The sequence below is a fragment of the Argopecten irradians genome, chromosome 1 (assembly GCF_041381155.1).
Source record: "Argopecten irradians isolate NY chromosome 1, Ai_NY, whole genome shotgun sequence".
NCBI lineage: Eukaryota > Metazoa > Mollusca > Bivalvia > Pectinida > Pectinidae > Argopecten > Argopecten irradians.
Window position 1 is genome coordinate 29,878,248 of NC_091134.1, and position 25,327 is coordinate 29,903,574.

At 34.4% G+C, this 25,327-nt stretch overlaps 1 protein-coding gene and 1 long non-coding RNA gene across 3 annotated transcripts; both read left to right on the top strand.

Annotated features, from left to right (window-relative positions):
• The first annotated feature begins 462 nt into the window (after positions 1 to 462).
• LOC138323465 (probable pyruvate dehydrogenase E1 component subunit alpha, mitochondrial) lies at positions 463 to 9,033 on the top strand. 2 transcript variants are annotated; one of them, XM_069268100.1, is made up of 10 exons: positions 478 to 585; positions 893 to 1,105; positions 2,783 to 2,851; positions 3,865 to 4,038; positions 4,285 to 4,411; positions 5,402 to 5,493; positions 6,216 to 6,464; positions 7,327 to 7,463; positions 7,724 to 7,832; positions 8,052 to 9,033. In XM_069268100.1, exons 1-10 carry the CDS (start codon positions 532 to 534, stop codon positions 8,214 to 8,216), a joined length of 1,389 nt encoding a protein of 462 aa, XP_069124201.1. In that variant the 5' UTR covers positions 478 to 531; the 3' UTR covers positions 8,217 to 9,033. The 2 variants fall into 2 exon arrangements, with proteins under 2 accessions (XP_069124210.1, XP_069124201.1); XM_069268109.1 differs by lacking the exon at positions 893 to 1,105 and having other exon boundaries at positions 463 to 585.
• Positions 9,034 to 15,314: 6,281 nt separating this feature from the next.
• Positions 15,315 to 24,969, top strand: LOC138310264 (uncharacterized). Its single transcript, XR_011206385.1, has 2 exons — positions 15,315 to 15,532; positions 24,143 to 24,969. It is a non-coding gene; the product is annotated as an uncharacterized lncRNA (long non-coding RNA).
• Positions 24,970 to 25,327: the final 358 nt, after the last annotated feature.

A 25,327-nucleotide genomic window follows, 5' to 3' on the forward strand; every position in this document is an offset into this window, starting at 1 on the left:
CATAAAGCTCAACAAACAATGTATAAACTTTAGGGGCAAATTTTGAGTTATGTGAGCATTCGTAAGATTTATATCAAACGTTTTATTTCTTATAAATATCTTTACTGAGATGGGCCTTATTATTCCAATTCTTTTTTTTTCAAAACAATCTAACCTGAATCGTTAACTAAATATGACAAAATCGCAATGGGGGCCCCTTTTAGAGCAACATCTACAACAAAGTACATATTTCTGTCATTTAAATGGAAAATTGTCAGGTACATATATGTACTACAGTATGTCAAAAATTCAAATTACATTATCTGAATTTTTTTTAATACTTTAATAGAATTTTTTAATCGTGTGAAGTTAGATTTAACAAAAAGAAAGGAATAGTTCCTATACATATTTAGTACTACACAATGTATTTTCCCAATCTATCTAGGATTTTTCGATGAGTGACACCTAAGTAATTTATTGTGTCTTGGAGTTATCTCCCCTCTTTATCCATCCTACTTCCGTTTGGCGAATTTTTGACCTCTGTCAAGAAAGATGCTACCGTTTAAGAAGCTGGGGACCTTTTCTCCGTCGGCGATTACAAAAGCGGTAAGAAAAATCGTTTCAGTTCATCCTTATGTGCATAGCTGTAGAATATTTCTTTGTGCATCATTTACTGTAAATAAGTTTACTAACACTCTACACTGACTACGCACAGTGTCAGTGCCGGTAAAACCATGAAAATAAATTTTCCTTGTAATCGCATATGTGAATAAAACACAAATTAACAAATTATCAATGGTGCACAAAAAGTTAAAAATTATACATTGGAAGAGGTTATTAAATTCCAGTTCTTTATCTTTTCTAAAATGTCAACTTTCACTTTATTGACACAGCAGGTATTCATTAATTGCAGGTAAGATACAAACGATTTGTGACATATGATGGGAGATCGGTCACTTTAATGAATTACTCTCTGATGTCCAATCATACCATTAAGCGAACAAAGGGTGATCAGACACTCAAAACTCCCCAGTCAATCAATATGGATGTGGACCGAAACAAATCAACATTGGCACAGACTAACACAAGGATGAAAAATAATCAGACATCCATGTTCCAAAGGATTGTGAGAATCCCATTACACATATATGCATACATGTATAATATAGTTGTTATCGATGTTGTAAATCTATTTTCAGTTTATAGCCTTTTGTGTCAATCATTTTATTCAACAACTTACAAATGGGAGCAGTGTTGATATACATGTACCGTATTCAATGAAATTAGCGCCCCTCCCCCTATCAGCGCCTCTCCCCTTTTCTGTAGAGTTGAAGTTGTATAAGTGCCCCCTTCCCATCATCATCATCATCAAGCTTTATTTCCCCCGTTAGAGGATATTGATTACAGAAAGATTAAATATGACTGACTTTTTTTGTCAACAACTTACATTTTGGTTCATTAATGAGCGCCTCCTTTGTTCAATTATTTACCCGGTAAGCTCTCTGAGCTCTAATTATGGCGAATATGGTATGTATATCCTGTTTCAATTGCAATTATACATCTGGCCTGAAACATGTCGTTATTTGTTAATGTTTGTTTATGATCTGGCTTTCTTTTTATGCTTTATTCTTACCTACTAAGCTTTTACATATATTCAAGTTTCAAAGGACATCAAAAGTCATACTATTATCAATATCCTGCAACTTCTTATATATGTTGGTAAAATCATGTACTTCCCACTCCTTAAATGTTTATACCATACCAAAATATAATACTGTATTCGGCCAAAATTACTGTATTACTATTTGCCATAATTAACGCCCCTCGCCCTTTCTGGATAAGGAGTTAAAGTTGTATAAACAGCCTCATCCCATTGATTTAACAATGTTTTGCAATATGTGATGTCTCTAACTTGTGAGTCTTTTACATCTAAATCATGACATTATCTGTCTCAAGGGTAAAATGCATACGCATATTCACTGCATATACGCATATTTACATCTAAATCATGACATAAACTGTCTCAAGGGTAAAATGCATACGCATATTCACTGTAACAGACTTTTTTCGTTCACAACTTAAATTTTGGTTCACTAATAAGCTCCTCCCTTGTTACAATTTTGTAATTTGGCCATGGGCGCTAATTAAGGCGAATACGGCTTTTGTTTTTCTTTTAAATATTTGTACATTTATATGCACTTAAGAAAAATTGTTTACCTCATCTTTAAACATGGATGTGACATATTTAATTTCAATTTGCACCATTTTAATTTTTGTTTTGCCTGAAGTATTCATGTATCTGATGTATAAATTAGTGTGATCATATGCTTTGGTAATAATTGTATGTATGCATCTTTTATTTATTTTCAAAGGCATCATTCTGTCTCAGAGAACAAAAAATATGTAAACAAAAGCTTTAATAAGGAGATAAATTGATAGATGCATTGTTTTATGCAGGAAAGCTAAAAGAAGAAAAAGGGTTTCATTAACACCTGTTTTAACTTTTTATTTATCATTCACTTATCTAATTATAAAATTTGATACTGTAAGAACTGGTACATGTTTTTCATCTTTAATATATTAAAACAAAAATATCTCTTTTTAAATCTTAGTCTACATTGGTTATTTTTTATATTGAAAATAGAAAATAAAAAGTTAAGTTCTGAATTAGAAAAAAAATACATTTTATTTTACAAAATACGTAGTACATTGTATATAGATTTTATCTTTTTTTTTCATTTCAAAGTAAATATCAGATACATAAGGTCTTCAAAAACATTTTTAAGATGATTTTCTTTTTCAGTGGAAGTATGGGGCATCACTGTGCAATGGCAAATACTCAACAGCAGCTTCAGCAACATTCACAACAAAGGTAACGTTTTTATCACATTACTGGCCCATTCAGCCTTTCGTAACATTCACAACGAAGGTAATGTTTTTATCACATTACTGGCCCATTCATCCGTATGGCAATGTCATAAATATTGTAATACACACCTGTAATAAGTAATAACACATTGTGATGTCACAGGGGATATTGTGTGGCATCATAATCAAAATCATTCGCTGATGCCACTCAATATACATGTAGAAATAAATGTAAAACAGAAATCGAAAGTTTTGTCTGTATTTTCCATCAATACTAGTCATACGATGATTAGAATCTTACACTAATGACTACAAACGGGGGTAGTATGAAAAGGATTTAACTTGTTTAATAATTTGATATGCCACTGTTATTTTCTTTCACATCAATTATGATAATGATGTTACTCTCCCAAACATTTCAGTTTGACCTCTGACGTACAAATATAAAAAAGTATTGTAAAGTGATTACCAGTATGTTATAACATCTGAGCAATGTAAGGAATTATATACCCGATAAATAGAACCTGTGTTCTAACCAGATACACCTAGAATGTGATGGCCGAGTGGTTAAGATGTCCCAATTAACTTACATGTATTACCACCAGTCCAGGTGGGGCAGGTTGCCAGGTACTGACTGCTGGTCCTCAAGTTTTCCTCCACCATCGAACCTGGCATGTTTATGCATGACCCTGGCTGTTAATAGAATGTAGAGCTTAACAAACCGATATATAAAACTACTGAAAATGTTTATTAATTATTAATTTTGAAGGGGCGTGGTGGTTGAGTGGTTAAGATGTCAAGACATTTTATCACAAGCCCTCCACCTCTTGGTCGCCAGTTTGGCACTTGCCAGGTGCTGACCGCTAATTGGTGGTCTTTCTCTGGATACTCCAGCTTTCCTTCACCAACAAACCTGGCATGTCCTTACATAAACTTATAAACCCTTATTGATTTGACCTAACAGTATTTGATAACAGAGCCCTGCGTTTCTCATCACAGATATGTAAAATGTTGCAGGATTTTGACCTACACAGACTGGACATGGGTCCATCTACAGAAGTGACCACAAACAGAGAGGAATGTATCAAGTTTTACCGAGAGATGCAGACGGTCAGAAGGATGGAGACAACAGCTGGCAATATGTATAAAGCCAAGCAAGTCCGAGGATTCTGTCATCTCTACTCAGGACAAGTAAACATGCTTTGGAATATCATTTGATTGCTGTTTTGAAAAATAATCTTGACAAAAACATGTCAATTAGCTAGCAATTTTCAAATTAAACAAAACAGAAAATCTGTAGTTTTGTTACTGTGCAATAATCTGTATAAGAAGAAAAATTAATCATATTCCTTAATTTCATTCATTACATTAAATCTAAGTATTTCTGAATATTTAAGAAAATTTCTCCTGTAAATACCTGTTTTAATGTATTTCCAGGAGGCTTGCTGTGTCGGTATGGAAGCTGCTATTACTCCCGATGATGCAGTCATAACAGCCTACAGAGCTCACGGCTGGACCTACATGCGTGGGGTATCAATACTGGGAGTACTGGCTGAGCTCACAGGTAGGCCGATACATACAGGGCATCCATCTATCTCCAATATTCTGGTTATTGTCTCACCAATTAGGAAAATTATGTGAAAAACAATGTTTATGCCAGTTTTTGGTAAAAAAGCCTTTATACATGCAGTATGAGATTTCCAATAAAATAAAACATTTCATTCTCCCTGTTATATAAACATTGTGGTTGACTCCATGGTGGTGGTGGGTGTTGACTGGATCAACTGATCTGGTTTCGTAGTGATAGATGACTCCATGGTAGATGTTTCACCTTATCAGCCACATAATATTCCTTTACCTCATTTTTTCACAAAATGCAAATATAAATCAATGAGATGTACACCACTTACCATCTAAATATGATGTCAGCTGTATGTGGTGATGTAACATTGTATCTGGGGTGGGGTGGGGTGGGGTGAGGGGGAGGGGTAGTATATGTAAAGACTAATCAATACGCTTAAAGATGCTCCATCGCTGACAAATGGTATTTTTCACTATCAAAAACAGAAGCAGATGATTTAGTATTTCACTTCAGTTATAAAAGTTACTTACTTTACATCATTACACAATGAAAAAGTTTGAGCTTCTAATTTTATTTCAAGTTAATAATATAAAAAAAATATACACAATACTGAACATCAATTAATGTTCAAATGATGATTATCATTTATGCTCTATCGGTGGTGGAGCATCTTTAAGGAAGCCAGATCGTAGTCAAAATCTGTCTATGAAGAGAGGACCCTGTCTCCATATACATTCCTGTAGTTTCCATGTTTCCATACTTCAATCATCCTATATATTATTGGGTTTTAGAATCCACTTATGTTAACATTTTACCAGTGTCGGCTCTATCTACTTACCGATATACATTTAACTTTGATTTACTAATTTCCAATCAATCAAGTTTTAAGTTTAAAAATAATGCTTGATGCAGTATTCAGCATTTAGATTTAACCTGCAAAAATTCATGCAGATTGCTTATTTGATATTGTAGGCAAAAAATCTGGCTGCTCTTTGGGCAAAGGTGGCTCTATGCATATGTATGGCAAAAACTTCTATGGAGGAAATGGAATTGTCGGAGCTCAGGTAAGGATACACATCAGACCAGTCTATCAGCTGTATCTGGTATTTTGATTTATACCTATCAATGATATAATATCATGATGAGCAGGCTTGAGCATGTGTTGTAATGTAGTTCCTGTCAAGTGTGTTTAACAGTTTCCAAACTGCTGTTGAAGGAGTCTTATGGGTTAATGCTGATAGACTTCTTGGATCAAATAAAAGTCATATTATCTGTATATCAAACACCACAAAAATGTTTAATAATTACTTATATGTTTATCAATTTTGTCAATTATATATGCTATAAGTAGCTGTAGGTCGTAAATTTGGCAGCCATCTTTGAATACAAATTGACAAACCTTTAACATGAATTTGACACAACCAGGATGTTCATAATGTATAAAAGATATGGATTTGGATGTTCAATTTATGAAGGTGTTTTTGGTGGCCATTTTGAAAACAAATATGATGTTCATCAGAGATTGTGATTTTTTGGGGTCCATTATTGTTCTTAAACCTTATGTCATAAAGAAGTCATATACAAAGTTCAATGCTTTCTTCAAACTTTGTACAATTTTCATGCTTATCCATTCCACTAAAACATTCAACAACATAATAGATAACAACACTAGTTAGGACTTATGCAATATGACATTTGTTGATTACCTTTGGGTAAATATCGGGGGTTAAACCTAAATAATAACACTGGTGATGTTATATTATTGTTTGACATTTGTCTTCCATAGGTACCCTTGGGTGCTGGTATCGCCTTTGCCATGAAGTACCGGAAGGAGAAGAATATATGTGTGACCCTGTATGGTGACGGAGCAGCCAATCAGGGCCAGCTGTTTGAGACATTCAATATTGCGAAACTGTGGGACCTGCCTTGTGTGTTTGTTTGTGAGAACAACGGGTATGGTATGGGCACCAGTGCTGAACGCGCCTCTGCTTGTATTGACTACTATACCCGTGGTGATTATGTACCAGGCATAAGGGTGGGTATAAGCAACTCGCAGTCTAAGTACAATACTTCTGTATTCTTGTGATTTTCTCACCCATGAACTCGCATTTGAACTATTCCAGTTCAAAGACTGGAACAGTTCATTTTGAAATTAGGTGTGAATAATTTAGCAATGTACCGTAAAAACTTGTGTAAAATGCATATTTTTTCTGTGCAAAAATAAATTTTGATGTTGTACAAATATATCAGAACCATAATAAACAACAGAAGGTGAAGGAGAAGCCTAAGCTTCATATTTTCAAGGAATAAAGACATATTTTGGTTTTCCCTTAATATTATTTAAAGATATACTCCACCGCCGACAGAGCATAAATGATATTCACCATTTGAACAATAATTTGTGTTAAATCGTGTGTATATATTTATAATTAACAGAAAAAATAATATAAAATAATTTACTTCGCCTTTGAAGCATGCGCAATCAGTACTTCATTCCATATAGGATACAGTGGCACGTAATTTTTTCGGGATGCAATTAATTATTTTTTATATTTTTGACTTGAAGTAAAATTAGAAGCCCAAACTTTTCAATGGTGGTAATGGTCTAAAGTAAGTAACTTTTGTAATTGAAGAAAAATACTAAACCGTCTGCTCCTGTTTATAATAGTGAAAAAATACCATTTGTCAGCGGTGGAGCATCTTTAATAGTTTGGTTGTGATATACGTCAATATGATATTCAATTACTGAACACTAAGGGAGGTAACTCTAACATCTTAAGGTAATTTACCATGTAAAAATGAACATAAGGGAGACAAATCTGCATTTCTTAAAAAACTGCATTCTTGTAATTTGTTGAACAGACCATAACTTGCATTTTGTTGACCTTGAACTTTAGTGTGATGGTATGGATGTACTTGCTGTTCGAGAAGCCATGAGATTCTGTAAAGAATATGTTCTTAAGAATGGTCCCATCCTTCTGGAGGTAGCTACATACAGATACAGTGGACACAGTATGAGTGACCCTGGTACAAGGTATGTTTTATAGAAGGCAATACAAAACTCTACCTAAATTCTCAACCTTCTCCATAACCTATTACACATGCAAAATGCTTTCATTTCTCATATGTGTCAAACTTTTATCTATTTTTTAAATGAAATTTTATTATGTTTCCAAGAATCTATTTTAAATATACTAGCAAATTGACAGATAAAGTCATGATCTTTGAAGATGTTCACTTATATGTATTTTTATTTTCTATAATGTCAAACTTTTCTTCCGATCCCCTGTATAGTTACCGAAGCAGAGAGGAAGTTAAAGAAATTCGCGAGAAGAAAGACCCCATTACCACATTCAAGGAAAAACTACTCTCATCCAACATAGTTACTGCTGATGAACTGAAGGTAAAAAAGGATTCGTATAAGTATAGGGGAGCAGTTATAGTATTTATCGGCACATGTCCTATGAAAAGACTGTAGAATGACGGAATGATTTGAACTGTATGTAACATATTATATGTAATATATAGTAATATTATTAAATGAAATTTTGTGGCAAGGAGGTGGAGGACTCTTCTCTATCTCCTCAGATTTTAATCAAACTTTTACAATCTTAATTTACAGAAAATAGATACAGAAGTACGAAAAGAGGTAGAAGAAGCCGCAGAAATAGCAAAAAGTGATACAGAAATTTCGGGAGATTATCTTTACAATCAAATTTACTACCAGCCTCCAGCTGACTTCACAGTTCGTGGTTGTGACCCGATGACGACCGCACCATCTAAGTAGTGAAAGGACACTCATAGAATATGATCTAATCATTACAAACAGAGATGTTTACAGGATCTTGTACGACAAGCTAGCAGTGTGTATTATAGTGCTCTCACGGCTGTGTAACCGGAATGTGGTGGACGACATTTGTCTTATTATTAAAGATGCAATAAAGGGAAACAACTGTTTGGGTTTTTATAAAGGGAGGTAAACATGACAAACATGACACTGTTGGTATAAAGGGAGATAACCTATGGAAAGCTGTTTATGGTGGATTTATACTGTTCTGAAGGAGGATGTGATCTAAACACTTTAGTACTTGTTTTTGTTTCTGATACATATATTTATTTTGTTATTTAAATTAGCATTATGTTTTAACCTTGTGAAATGTTTGAAGCATTTAAACTACAAAATAGTGCTTTTTCATTGAACATCCTGTATTTCTCAAAGTGTCTTTGTGAAACTTCATATTTCAAAATCTTAAATGGATTGAATATTGTCATGGTGATCTAATGAAATAACATTCCTGTTCCTGAAAGAGATCCAAAAATTTATCATATTGTTCTTTATATATCTGAAAGTACATACATGTATATTTCTTAACTTACAAAGGTAATATTTGCCACAAGTTATACTTTTGGCTACTGACAAAATATTGTTGTGTCGCTGGACATCGCTATATGGGTCACCTTTAATAGTAAACAGAGCAGTGTATATGTAATTTATGTTCCTGGTATGTACTCTGAATTCCCTGGTTAATGTACTATTGTGAATTACATGTTACATTGTTTGTTTTTATTTTGTCCCCAAATACATTAAAACCATCAGAAACACATTTGTTTTGTTTTGATCATAAGGTATAACAGTCCACTTTTTGACTTTAATCCTTCCACCTTGGTATTTGAAAAAACTTTGTCCAACTTTTTATTTAATAAACAAGTAAAACAACAGCTTTCGTGACAAGAGGCTCATGGGCCAATGTAGTAGCTATGGTTTCAAGGAAGACACCAATGCTGTTGTCAGGTTCACTTCATTTATTCATTAAAATAATACCCTGTAACATGAATTACATCATATTACCATTTAATATACAGTTATCTATATACATACAATTATACGGCTATACTCATATGTTCAATATTACTTTACATGTTCTAACGGATAGTTAACCAGTTCGTTATCAGAACATATATAATAGCAATTAACAACATCTATATGTATAGATGGCAACTATTACATAACTATAGCATATATAAAAATACCCACCTCTTCAGTGTGAAGAGGGTTTCACCGGACCGTCGTCCGACGAGCTCAAACCACTCGTTTTATACTGTTGAAATAATAAAACAATACAATTAATTAAAACAATACCAATACCATCGAAATCACTCTCCGTCTGAATAATTATGCCCGATATTAAAATTTATCGAAATTCCAAAAATGATAAGTTACTTTTAAATAAACGATTACCATAATCAAATATATTAAATAGATATTATATTATATTATGATAATAATATTTAAACTACATACAGGTACTTACAATTATGTATTGGGCTAATTTCCTATGAGTCTGCAATCAGTTCATCTACTAGAGATCGATGTTGCCTCTTGGTCATCCAAACCCCAAGTGACCAATACCCCAGATAAACTACCCAACATTCACTCGACGTAGACAATAGACTAATACCATATAAGGACACAAATATGATTGACATACACATTACGTCACATTCACATAACTCATCGCTCTCACTTACACGTGCCTTTTCCGCGCGCGCGCCAACGATCTTGTCGCATTGCGTATCCGCGACCCGCGACTATCGCTACACGGACCATACGCGAACGCGCACTAAAATATAACGTATACAAAATAAAAGTAGTAAAATAACACTACTACACCAAAATGGTCATATGACTATTGACATAATACAGCAAATTTAAAGTATGCAGGAGGGCAAAATACAAAAGGAATTTAATAGACTGAAAATGTTTCCTTTTCTTCAACTAACAAAGGACTGTATACTACCAATTTTCCAGTAGTTGTAAGTTTCTACTCTATTTGACAGCTGTGTACTTGAATGAAGGTCAATGTCATTCGTTTGAAAAAACTTGATATCCCTTCATCCCAGCATGTTTCAGGCTCAATATCAAATCTAAGTCTCTTAATTATTATTTACACAAAGTCGTTTAAAGGTTTTAGTCATTTTGACCAGTGTATTAACCTTAAATGATGGTCAAGGTCATTTCTTTGTACAAACTCGTAGCCCTTATCCAGCATGTCATAAACTCAAATATAGGTATCTAGGCCCTTAGTTCCAGAATTAGTAATGCCATAACTACTACACCAAAATGGTCATATGACTATTGACATAATACAGCAAATTTAAAGTATGCAGGAGGGCAAAATACAAAAGGAATTTAATAGACTGAAAATGTTTCCTTTTCTTCAACTAACAAAGGACTGTATACTACCAATTTTCCAGTAGTTGTAAGTTTCTACTCTATTTGACAGCTGTGTACTTGAATGAAGGTCAATGTCATTCGTTTGAAAAAACTTGATATCCCTTCATCCCAGCATGTTTCAGGCTCAATATCAAGTCTAAGTCTCTTAATTATTATTTACACAAAGTCGTTTAAAGGTTTTAGACATTTTGACCAGTGTATTAACCTTGAATGATGGTCAAGGTCATTTCTTTGTACAAACTTCGTAGCCCCTTATCCCAGCATGTCATAAACTCAATATATAGGTATCTAGGCCTCTTAGTTATTCACAAGAAGTTGTTTAAAGATTTAAGCCATTTTGACCCCAGTGACCTTGAATGAATATCAAGATCATTTATTTTTAAAACCTAGATAGCCCTTCATCCCAGCATGCTACAGGCAAAATATCAGTACTCTAGACCTTTCAGTTATTGAGAGAAGAAGTCGTTTGAATGAAAAGTTTAGGCCCGGTGGACGACGACGGACGGAGTATGATGACTGATCTGATTAAGATGTTGATAACCGGGCGACGACGGACGGAGTATGATGACTGATCTGATTAAGATGTTGATAACCGGGCGACGACGGACGGAGTATGATGACTGATCTGATTAAGATGTTGATAACCGGGCGACGACGGACGGAGTATGATGACTGATCTGATTAAGATGTTGATAACCGGACGACGACGGACGGAGTATGATGACTGATCTGATTAAGATGTTGATAACCGGACGACGACGGACGGAGTATGATGACTGATCTAATTAAGATGTTGATCAATATAATATCACAAAACATGCAATCAATTTACTATTTATAGTTCCTGTAGCAAGTCCATTATCTCACGATTGCCAGATTTTCGCTTGAGTCGGCATTATCTGGAAACGGATCTCAACCAAGTAAGAGTATATTAGATTATTAAACTCCACTGATTGCGTTGTTGTATGGCAAGCCAAGTTACTTTTTATTCAGATATGGGGAATTTTAATTCCGATATCGGAAATTTCAATTTCGATGTCGGAATTAATAGAATAAAAGGTAACTTGGCTTGCCATATTGTTGACAAATTTACTTTCTTGTTAAATAAGTAATTCTATAGTAATGTCTGAACCAATGAAAGTTTCAATATATAAAACAAGTTATTACTTCGCGTACTTCTTCTACCATTGTTTCTGCCTATATTATAAGTGATGACGAATTTCCTGTAAGCTGGTCAGCTTCTCGTCCTTTAGACTCTTGAAGGCCCAGGAAAAAGATCTTGATATTTTGTTTTAGACTAATATGAAGCTTCAACATTTCAAACCCAATGTTGGGTGCGCACGATGCAGATAAATCCCGTTATGTCTACATATGAATCATTTTACATTATAAAGACTTGGGCGTAGTCAGGGTTGAAACAATGTGGGTCCAATGTTCTCACCCTGCCGAATCCCCTCCAAACCAACCTGTTCCAATCTAGGGAAACGGATCAAAAACAGCTTTTGATGTAAATTACAATGAGGCCGTATAAAACCTGAATAAATACTGATATGAGGAATTATGTCCCTGCAGTTATGGACGCTTTTAGTATTGTAGCTGTATTCAGAATAAAAATTTAACTATCACACAAGTATTTTACAATATCCAACAACAGTGATGATAAATAAAAATACAGTGATCTTTTCAAAATAGTATGCTGGCACGACTACATTTTTCTACTCATTTACCGTTCCTTCTCTGTCCCTTTTAATTCTCCCTATCGGACTATTCAGACTTCACACTATTACTCCCCTCTCTCCAGCTCACTCAGCGATTCAGCACAATGGCGTAGGAAGGTGAAACATAATGGGGGCACAAATGTCCTCAAGATTTTCTAACCCACACCTTCAATCTTGACATTTTTATTGTTTTTTTTTTTTTTTTGTTTTTTTTTTTCTTAAATTAGAATAAAAATAAATTCAATTCTGTGAGATGGCGTGAGTTGCTCATGAAACTAACTGCTACGCTCGTAACAAAAATCGGTACCTTCCTATCAATTAGGTCCCTATGCTTCTTACAATGGCGTTAGGTTTCTAACGAGGTTTCATTGCTTTCTACTATTAAGTGGAATAAAAAAAATGCATGTGTATTGTATATTGGTCCTCAGAAGTACCCCGGACGGTTTCTGAGGTACAAATACATAATGTAAGTGTTTGCTAAATAAAATGCCGCGATGATGTTTATAAACGAGTTTAATGTTTCAGGAAGTAAATAGTGAAATAGCGAGAAGTACAAAATGCAGACAGTCAAGCTAACGTTTTTTTGTGGGAAACAGACTGCTTTAAGTACATGGGAGTTTGGAGGTTTATTAGTATGTATTAGTAACTGTAAACATATCGTGTGGGAAGATCAATCGATGTCTTTAAATGTCCCAAAATATTTATCATAAATAAAGACTGTGGCCCCGTGAGAATAAAATGTCCAAACAGACACTTAGCGGTCATCAGCGCCTCCTTGTGATAGTTCACACGTCTCTATTATAATGTTGATACCTCATCATTAGCTTATTTGCTCTGCTTTTATCTTTAAGGAAATGTCGGCTGTTTTTGTTAAGTTCGTAAACACACGAAAAGGTACGTGTGTGACTTCTATCAATAACTCAAATCTTGGTCTAGAGTGTTTTGTGGCAATGTATTTATACATTCGATCTATCGATCAGAGCTTTGCCGATCATCCCGAGCAAGTGATGTTTAATCAAGCTTACCCTATCAAATTCACATTAAACTATTTATAAAACCACTTACACATATAAACCCCGCTCCCTTATGTAACTGTAGATTTATAACAAGAGTAGCGATAATTCACGGATTACGAGCTTTTTAAACGGACCAGCGGTTCTAGCATGGTTTGACAGCACCGGAGATAGGTTACAATAGCAGTATACGTACATTTCAATACCTCTATATCACAGCTCATGATAACATATAATTTATACTCATGTGTCGGCTGGGTATAAGTCCAAATGATAAAATTGTTAGGTTTTCACGTTCGTTCTTACAGGCAACGATGGGTAGGCCCTGATAGTTTATTTTGTTTAACATGCTGGTTGTTATAATTATCCTTTGATTCCGCAGTGAAATTGCCAATCCCGATTAATTTACTGGAATGAAAAATATGGGTTACCGAAAAGAATATGCTTTTTGTGCTCTATGTTTTGAGCAATTCTTAAATTGTACCAATTATAGCGGCAAATATTCGACTGCACAGTACATATCCATTATGGACCTTTGTTGAGGTGCATATGGTGTTATATCACCCGTGTAGAAATTCTACAATTCTACAAATTCAAATATTAGATATTTCCTTCCTTTAACAAATTTCAAAAACAGTCTCTTATAATTATATTAATTACAAGAAAAGCATAGGTAAAAGAACCCAACCCTGAAGCATGCAGCGTTTGTGCAGTGAAGTTTACAAAGAAATATTGACGTGGTGTTTCTAAACTAAAACTGGAAACACCAATTTGATATGCTATATATTGAATGTCACGTGACCACGTATTAGCCAATGAAAATAGTGGAAAATCATTGCATACCTAATTTAGTCAACTTTGTCTACAAAGGATCTATAAGTACAATACTGTAGTAATTTTATAAGCAATTGCTGAATTTGGATTTGGACACATATTGATATATCACATGTTGTAATATAACATATGATTGAATAAAAACATATCTGAGCAAAAAAACTTTGTCTACAAAGACCACTCCAGGGACAAAGGAAGATTGTCAAGCAAAGTGATCTATACCAAAGTGATCTATACCAAAGTCATATATATATATTCACAAGTCCAAGTGTGTTATTATTGGACAAAATTGTAGGACCACAAGCAACTAGCGGTTATAATTTATAAACGTTCTGCCTATAGTTTCACGATTTTATTTCCGTAACGGGGTAAAACTAACTGGAAACGGTTCGAAGTTAGACTCTTAAAAAGCCGCAGTGCAAAGTTATCGATAACAAAGTTTGTATATCGCATATACATTGTACTTGGTGTATAATAACTTAATACATTATTGATTAATTGGAGACAATACATGACCATTATATGGACAGTGTCGCTAATCAAACGCAACATTGTGTAAGTTATTGGGTTTTAACAAAATATGTTGTTCGTTCGACAAGAAAAAAATAGGGTTTAAGTAGACTAGTGGCTAATAAAGCTTACATTTTGGAATTTTAATAGTCTAACCTCCAATCTTTATCAAGGGATCATTGACACTTAGCTGCACATTTCTTTACTTACAACTTCTCTCTCTGGCAATTACTCATGTGACAATATGATAAACTTTACATAATAGTACGTATACAGCCAAGTACAGACCGTGTGGTGTCAAGGAGAAAGCAGGATTGCAGTAGTTTAGTATTCAATAATGAATATAATAAATTAAAATAGATTAATATTGATTTCATATAAGTTTAAGCTTGGCCTTATAATGTTTCTAAGTGTCCTGGCTAGTGTACACCTAATCAGATTTTACTTAAAGGATTTGTAAGGGTCTCCAGTCAACACTGTGTAACCGGCCATATTTAACGCGTAGTAGGGACGCATTTAAAACTAGCCAACCAACATAAACCTAAGTTAAACCGCCATTCATGGCTGATCTTTATCAATGTAACACCTTTGTAACATTCAATAGATTATAGTTCAATTATATAAAATTAGGAAAAATCAATAGAATGATGTTGACACATTGAAAAAAATCTATACCTATGTATATATACGTGTATCGCAGTGTATATTGAATTGGAGTTAGGCGCTAAGTAAGCTGGAGTAGTAGATCAGAAAGCCGCGTGTGGGTCAGGACCTACCCCCACTTACACAAAGGGTGAGTTATTATCTGATTTGATAACGTTTAATATCACCAGTATCACCAGAATCAATTAGATAAATTATTTCAAATTACACAGTTTAATTGGCGTGTAAATGATTTGGAACTTTAACGACAGCCTATACCGACGCAGCCTTAGTCTATATTGATATCAAACGTGTATCCATGTAGTCCAACTTGTCTTTATTAAGACCTAGTCGTTGATTTAACCCCACCAACATGGTAAGTAAAGTTTACTATCTATAATATATGTTTTCTGCGAATTATTGACTCCATTGTTTATACAATTAACAAAAGTAGTAGCTTATACTTATAAATAAGATATTTTCAATATTTTTTCGCTTTAAAGAAAATGTTATTTTTTTTGCGGATGTTCACAAAAAACCTGTGTTCAGAGCACTTCCATATCACTTTTGAATTCCCTTCATCTCCATAAGGTTTTGTTTCTAAGTCATTTTTTGTCAAACATAATTAAGGTAGTGAATATATTTCAACCAATATTTTTCATTCTTAGAATTGAAAATCGCTTTTCATTCTTTAATAATTGGCACCAATTTTCAACACCCGTTTTTACTGAAAATAGATTGTGCTTCAATTAAATGCCTATATACATTTACTTACTTTCAATACGACATGGAAGTATATCTGGGATTCCAACATACTCGGTAAAACCATGTTTATTTTTCGATAATTTTAGCGGGCTAAAATCGCGACTATTATCTAAAAAAGATATTTTCACGAATCTATATTTCACAATCAGACGATATGAATATATGATTAATCTAGGATTAATTTCACGGGTTAAATGATTATCACTATTAATGTGCCACGAAATAGCGAGAATATCACCCCCTTGACCAGCTACAGTATACGGTATCATTATTACACAAAAAATCTATTACAGTCTACATATACATGTACTTCGACAAATCCTGTTTTGTGTAATGTTTTCGCGTTCATATCTATGTTTACGCTGTTCTGTCCATGTATATGATAACGTTTACACGTCAATGCCGATATTTACGTTTACATGTAGTTATTTGCGTTTAAATGCCGATATTTACGTTTAGATGCAGTTATTTATGTTTACATGCCGATATTACGTTTACATACAGATATTTACATTTACACGCCGATACATTTGTATTTACGTTTACATGCAGATATTTACGTTTACATACAGATATTTACGTTTACATGCCGATATTTACGTTTACATACAGATATTTACGTTTACATGCCGATACATTTGTATTTACGTTTACATGCACACATTTACATGGCATGCCTATATTCATACTATAATGACGTAGATATGTCCATGTGTCGTTTATATGTCCATATTTTATGTATATGCCTACGTTTCCATGTCCATATCAATGTTTCTATTGTCCATGTCTATGGTTTACATTTACATGTCATCACTTCATCTTGTGTGTGTTAATGAATTCCATTCTTAGAAGAGCTTATGAAATCACCCTGGCGTCAGCGTTGGTTAAGGTTTTGGTGCAAGTTGTGAAATACTGTGATTCGTAACAACCGACAATGATTTCTACGTTGATATAGTATTTTAAGTGTTGATATATAGATATGGACAGTCATTTTATGAACAAAATGCTGGAATTTCAAGAAGCCAGATGGGCTGAACTCCTGATTCAAATATTGAGTTCTTCAGAGTGGCGTCCTATGACTACCGTTCTTCTAGTAATTAACATACACCGATTTTTTTTTGGCATTTGTTAAAAAAAAACCCAACAAAAATAAATGTATATCTAATCATGTCGGTGCTAACGTTTCCTATGTTTGTATGTGATCATGTCTATATTGACGTTTCCTGTGTTTGTATGAGATCATGTCAATGATGACGTTTCCTATGTTTGTATGAGATCATGTCTGTGTTGACGTTTACAATGTTTGTATGAGATCATGTCTATGTTGACGTTTCCTATGTTTGTATGAGATCATGTCTGTGTTGACGTTTACAATGTTTGTATTAGATCATGTCTTTGTTGACGTTTCCTGTGTTTGTATGTGATCATGTCTATGTTGACGTTTCCTATGTTTGTATGAGATTATGTCTATATTGACGTTTCCTGTGTTTGTATGAGATCATGTCTATGTTGACGTTTCCTATGTTTGTATGAGATTATGTCTATATTGACGTTTCCTGTGTTTGTATGTGATCATGTCTATGTTGACGTTTCCTATGTTTGTATGTGATCATGTCTATGTAGACGTTTCCTATGTTTGTATGAGATCATGTCTATGTTGACGTTTCCTATGTTTTCAGGGGATCATGTCTATGTTGACGTTTCCTGTGTTTGTTTGTGATCATGTCAATGTTCACGTTTCCTATGTTTGTATGTGATCATGTCTATGTAGACGTTTCCTATGTTTGTATGAGATCATGTCTATGTTGACATTTCCTATGTTTATATGAGATCATGTCTATGTTGACGTTTCCTATGTTTGTATGAGATCATGTCTATGTTGACGTTTCCTGTGTTTGTATGTGATCATGTCTATGTTGACGTTTCCTGTGTTTGTATGAGATCATGTCTATGTTGACGTTTCCTCTGTTTGTATGTGATCATGTCTATGTTGACGTTTCCTATGTTTGTATGTGATCATGTCTATGTTGACGTTTCCTATGTTTGTATGTGATCATGTCTATGTAGACGTTTCCTATGTTTGTATGAGATCATGTCTATGTTGACGTTTCCTATGTTTTTAAGGGGATCGTGTCTATGTTGACGTTTCCTGTGTTTGTTTGTGATCATGTCAATGTTGACGTTTCCTATGTTTGTATGAGATCATGTCTATGTTGACATTTCCTATGTTTATATGAGATCATGTCTATGTTGACGTTTCCTATGTTTTATGAGATCATGTCTATGTAGACGTTTCCTATGTTTGTATGTGATCATGTCTATATTGACGTTTCCTGTGTTTGTATGAGATCATGTCTGTATTGACGTTTCCTATGTTTGTATGAGATCATGTCTATGTAGACGTTTCCTATGTTTGTATGAGATCATGTCTATGTTGACGTTTCCTATGTTTTTATGAGATCATGTCTATGTTGACGTTTCCTGTGTTTGTATGAGATAATGTCTATGTTGACGTTTCCTATGTTTGTATGAGATCATGTCAATGTTGACGTTTCCTATGTTTGTATGTGATCATGTCAATGTTGACGTTTCCTATGTTTGTATGTGATCATGTCTATGTTGACGTGTGATCATGTCTATGTTGACGTTTCCTATGGTTTTATGAGATCATGTCTATGTTGACGTTTCCTGTGTTTGTATGAGATAATGTCTATGTTGACGTTTCCTATGTTTGTATGAGATCATGTCTATGTTGACGTTTCCTGTGTTTGTATGTGATCATGTCAATGTTGACTTTCCCGTGTTTGTATGAGATCATGTCTATGTTGACGTTTCCCGTGTTTGTATGAGATCATGTCTATGTTGACGTTTCCTATGTTTGTATGTGTTCATGTCTATGTTGATGTTTCCTATGTTTGTATGAGATCATGTCTATGTTGATGTTTCCTATGATTTTATGAGATCATGTCTGTGTTGACGTTTACTATGTTTGTATGTGATAATGTCTATGTTGACGTTTCCAGTGTTTGTATGTGTTAATGTCTATGTTGACGTTTACTATGTTTGTATGAGATCATGTCAATGTTGACGTTTCCTGTGTGTGTATGAGATCATGTCTATATTGACGTTTCCTGTGTGTGTATGAGATCATGTCTATGTTGACGTTTCTTATGTTTGTATGAGATCATGTCTATATTGACGTTTCCTATGTTTGTATGTGATCATGTCAATGATGACGTTTCCTATGTTTGTATGTGATAATGTCTATGTTGACGTTTCCTATGTTTGTATGAGATTATGTCTATATTGACGTTTCCCGTGTTTGTATGAGATCATGTATATGTTGACGTTTCCTATGTTTGTATGAGATTATGTCTATATTGACGTTTCCCGTGTTTGTATGTGATCATATCTATGTTGACGTTTCCTATGTTTGTATGTGATCATGTCTATGTAGACGTTTCCTATGTTTGTATGAGATCATGTCTATGTTGACGATTCCTATGTTTTAAGGGGATCGTGTCTATGTTGACGTTTCCTGTGTTTGTATGAGATCATGTCTATGTTGACATTTCCTATGTTTATATGGGATCATGTCTATGTTGACGTTTCCTATGTTTTATGAGATCATGTCTATATTGACGTTTCATGTGTTTGTATGTGATCATGTCAATGTTGTCGTTTCCTATGTTTGTATGTGATCATGTCTATGTAGACGTTTCCTATGTTTGTATGTGATCATGTCTATATTGACGTTTCCTGTGTTTGTATGAGATCATGTCTATGTTGACATTTACTATGTTTGTATGTGATGATGTCAATGATGAAGTTTCTTATGTTTGTATGTGATCATGTCTATGTTGACGTTTCCTATGTTTGTATGAGATCATGTCTGTGTTGACGTTTACAATGTTTGTATGAGATCATGTCTTTGTTGACGTTTCCTGTGTTTGTATGAGATCATGTCTATGTTGACGTTTTCTGTTTGTATGTGATCATGTCTATGTTGACGTTTCCTATGTTTCTATGAGATCATGTCTATGTTGACGTTTCCTATGTTTGTATGAGATCATGTCTATGTTGACGTTTACTATGTTTGTATGTGATAATGTCTATGTTGACGTTTCCAGTGTTTGTATGTGTTAATGTCTATGTTGACTTTTACTATGTTTGTATGAGATCATGTCAATGTTGACGTTTTCTGTGTGTGTATGAGATCATGTCTATATTGACGTTTCCCGTGTTTGTATGAGATCATGTCTATGTTGACGTTTCCTATGTTTGTATGAGATTATGTCTATATTGACGTTTCTCGTGTTTGTATGTGATCATGTCTATGTTGACGTTTCCTATGTTTGTATGTGATCATGTCTATGTAGACGTTTCCTATGTTTGTATGAGATCATGTCTATGTTGACGTTTCCTATGTTTTAAGGGGATCGTGTCTATGTTGACGTTTCCTGTGTTTGTATGAGATCATGTCTATGTTGACATTTCCTATGTTTATATGAGATCATGTCTATATTGACGTTTCCATGTGTTTGCATGTGATCATGTCTATGTTGACGTTTACTATGTTTGTATGTGATGATGTCAATGATGAAGTTTCTTATGTTTGTGTGTGATCATGTCTATGTTGACGTTTCCTATGTTTGTATGTGATATTGTCTATGTTGACGTTTCCTATGTTTGTATGAGATCATGTCTATATTGACGTTTCCTATGTTTGTATGAGATCATGTCTATGTTGACGTTTACTATGTTTGTATGTGATTATGTCAATGATGAAGTTTCTTATGTTTGTGTGTGATCATGTCTATGTTGTCGTTTCCTATGTTTGTATGAGATCATGTCTATGTTGACGTTTCCTATGTTTGTATGTGATCATGTCTATATTGACGTTTCCTGTGTTTGTATGTGATCATGTCAATGTTGTCGTTTCCTATGTTTGTGTGTGATAATGTCTATGTTGACGTTTCCTATGTTTGTATGAGATTATGTCTATATTGACGTTTCCTATGTTTGTATGAGATTATGTCAATGTTGACGTTTCCTATGTTTGTGTGTGATAATGTCTATGTTGACGTTTCCTGTGTTTGTATGTGATAATGTCTATGTTGACGTTTCCTATGTTTGTATGAGATCATGTCTATGTTGACGTTTCCTGTGTTTGTATGAGATAATGTCTATGTTGACGTTTCCTGTATTTGTATGTGATAATGTCTATGTTGACGTTTCCTATGTTTGTGTGTGATAATGTCTATGTTGACGTTTCCTATGTTTGTATGAGATTATGTCTATATTGACGTTTCCCGTGTTTGTATGTGATCATGTCTATGTTGACGTTTCCTATGTTTGTATGTGATCATGTCTATGTTGACGTTTCCTATGTTTGTATGAGATCATGTCAATGTTGACGTTTCCTATGTTTGTATGTGATAATGTCTATGTTGACATTTACTATGTTTGTATGTGATAATGTCTATGTTGACGTTTCCTAGGTTTGTATGTGTTCATGTCTATGTTGACATTTACTATGTTTGTATGTGATGATGTCAATGCTGAAGTTTCTTATGTTTGTATGAGATCATGTCAATGTTGACGTTTACTATGTTTGTATGTGATAATGTCTATGTTGACGTTTCCTATGTTTGTATGTGTTCATGTCTATGTTGACATTTACTATGTTTGTATGTGATGATGTCAATGATGAAGTTTCTTATGTTTGTATGTGATCATGTCTATGTTGACGTTTCCTATGTTTGTATGAGATCATGTCTGTGTTGACGTTTACAATGTTTGTATGAGATCATGTCTTTGTTGACGTTTCCTGTGTTTGTATGAGATCATGTCTATGTTGACGTTTTCTGTTTGTATGTGATAATGTCTATGTTGACGTTTCCTGTGTTTGTATGAGATCATGTCAATGTTGACGTTTCCTATGTTTGTATGTGATCATGTCTATGTTGACGTTTCCTATGTTTGTGTGTGATGATGTCTATGTTGACGTTTCCTGTGTTTGTGTGTGATAATGTCTATGTTGAAGTTTCCTATGTTTCTACGAGATCATGTCTATGTTGACGTTTCCTATGTTTGTATGAGATCATGTCTGTGTTGACGTTTACTATGTTTGTATGTGATAATGTCTATATTGACGTTTCCAGTGTTTGTATGTGTTAATGTCTATGTTGACGTTTACTATGTTTGTATGAGATCATGTCAATGTTGAAGTTTCCTGTGTGTGTATGAGATCATGTCTATATTGACGTTTCATGTGTGTGTATGAGATCATGTCTATGTAGACGTTTCTTATGTTTGTATGAGATCATGTCTATATTGACGTTTCCTATGTTTGTATGTGATAATGTCTATGTTGACGTTTCCTATGTTTGTATGAGATTATGTCTATATTGACGTTTCCTGTGTTTGTATGAGATCATGTCTATGTTGACGTTTCCTATGTTTGTATGAGATTATGTCTATATTGACGTTTCCCGTGTTTGTATGTGATCATGTCTATGTTGACGTTTCCTATGTTTGTATGTGATCATGTCTATGTAGACGTTTCCTATGTTTGTATGAGATCATGTCTATGTTGACGTTTCCTATGTTTTAAGGGGATCGTGTCTATGTTGACGTTTCCTGTGTTTGTTTGTGATCATGTCAATGTTCACGTTTCCTATGTTTGTATGTGATCATGTCTATGTAGACGTTTCCTATGTTTGTATGAGATCATGTCTATGTTGACATTTCCTTGTTTATATGAGATCATGTCTATGTTGACGTTTCCTATGTTTTATGAGATCATGTCTATATTGACGTTTCCTGTGTTTGTATGTGATCATGTCTATGTTGACGTTTCCTGTGTTTGTATGAGATCATGTCTATGTTGACGTTTTCTGTTTGTATGTGATCATGTCTATTTTGACGTTTCCTATGTTTGTATGTGATCATGTCTATGTTGACGTTTCCTATGTTTGTATGTGATCATGTCTATGTAGACGTTTCCTGTGTTTGTATGTGATCATGTCTATGTTGACGTTTCCTATGTTTGTATGAGATCATGTCTGTGTTGACGTTTCCTATGTTTGTATGTGATCATGTCTATGTTGACGTTTCCTTTGTTTGTATGAGATCATGTCTGTGTTGACGTTTCCTATGTTTGTATGAGATCATGTCTATGTAGACGTTTCCTATGTTTGTATGAGATCATGTCTATGTTGACGTTTCCTATGTTTGTATGAGATCATGTCTATGTTGACGTTGCCTGTGTTTGTATGAGATAATGTCTATGTTGACGTTTCCTATGTTTGTATGAGATCATGTCAATGTTGACGTTTCCTATGTTTGTATGTGATCATGTCAATGTTGACGTTTCCTATGTTTGTATGTGATCATGTCTATGTTGACGTTTCCTATGTTTGTATGAGATCATGTCTATGTTGACGTTTCCTGTGTTTGTATGAGATAATGTCTATGTTGACGTTTCCTATGTTTGTATGAGATCATGTCTATGTTGACGTTTCCTGTGTTTGTATGTGATCATGTCAATGTTGACGTTTCCCGTGTTTGTATGAGATCATGTCTATGTTGACGTTTCCCGTGTTTGTATGAGATCATGTCTATATTGACGTTTCCTGTGTTTGTATGTGATCATGTCTATGTTGACGTTTCCTGTGTTTGTATGAGATCATGTCTATGTTGACGTTTCCTATGTTTTTTTAATGAGATCATGTGTGTTGATGTTTCCTATGTTTGTATATGATCATGTCAATGATGATGTTTTCCTGTGTTTGTCGATGGTTATCACGATTTCTTAAGCTTAAATGCTGATTTTTCCTTTATTTTCACCGAAGTTTGTCAAAACTCAATGAAACATTTTGTCACCAATATTCGCCATAGTAAGTTGTTTTATTTTTTGAATTTCTATAAATCAGTAAAGTAATAGTTTTCCCCACTTTCTTAACAAAATTAATTCAGCGTCTATCTGTTGTAGGAGCGTGTTGGAGAGCAAAGATGCCCAGTATGATGTCATGTCCCGGATATCCGAAATGCCGCAAGATATATCTGTATGCACAAGGATTGAAAGCGCACATTCCCGCGTGTAGGCATGCGCAGTCAAAGCGCGTGGTGAAAAGGCGCGAGGCTATAGAGACAATGTTGACAATAATCCAGTTCAGTGAGGATCGTCACAGGGGTAACATCACGGTGGCCAGGAAAAGTTTACCCCAGTTCACACCTATCCAACCGGTGTACACTCGGATATAGGTCTCAACAGTGAGTGAGTCATGACAAGGATTTAACTATTTAAAAAATCTTATCTTGGTCAACTGAAGTTGTTCCAAGGTTCGTGACAAATACAGCATGGAAGTATATCAGATTTGCAAGCACGTACGACCTTGTGTTTATAGTAATTAGTGTAATTAGTGGTTCATTCCTTAAATGTCGGTTACATGTTGGAGACAACACAGATAAAGGGATACAGATTCTTAAACATTTCGTGGAAGTGCAAGGCAATCTTGTGTGAACAATACGTTGCTTTTCCTTGATGAAGAGCGGCAAAATTTAATACAGCGAACCGTATTTAATGTCATACTCTGGCTTTGTAACATAGCACATGTATACATTCTCACCTCTCGTGATGGCAGCATTTATACATAGATGCTATAATCAGGAGTCGATTAGTACATGGGAATTCATGATAGCCACAGACACTCCACTCAACTGTATAGATCTAGGAACTAAGTGTTCTAAAAGCATTTTGTTTGTATCTAAGTTATGTTTTATGCGACATCAAAGTTAATTAAAGACGTTTTATGTTAATATTTGTTGTTTTTTCTCTTGTTTTATACCTTCAGGCGCAAAGTATTTTGAGCAAAAGTTTTACAACTTATGTATTTATCTCCGGGGCTCACTTCGATCACGTCTCTCGGATTATGCAATCGAGGCGTTCTCGATACTCTATGGGTTACAATCACTAACATTATATCCATCCTTGGACTATCTCGTCGTAAAACTGAAGGCAGTTCAAAAGAAAAAATCTGACCAATTACAGGCCTGTACAGACTTCCTTTGAAGAGTAAAAAAATGACGCCCAACTTCAAAGCAAGTGTACTGTTATACAATTTCTTTGATGTACATAAAAGGATCAAATTACCCGTGTCGACTCTGTTGTCTCCTG

What these genes read in the sequence shown, in the direction of transcription:
- LOC138323465 (XM_069268100.1), top strand. Translation starts at nt 532, where the DNA reads ATGCTACCGTTTAAGAAGCTGGGGACCTTTTCTCCGTCGGCGATTACA. An exon ending in CGTCGGCGATTACAAAAGCG is followed by an intron (nt 586 to 892) that starts GTAAGAAAAATC and finishes CATTAATTGCAG; the next exon opens with GTAAGATACAAACGATTTGT. An exon ending in CATCCATGTTCCAAAGGATT is followed by an intron (nt 1,106 to 2,782) that starts GTGAGAATCCCA and finishes TTTCTTTTTCAG; the next exon opens with TGGAAGTATGGGGCATCACT.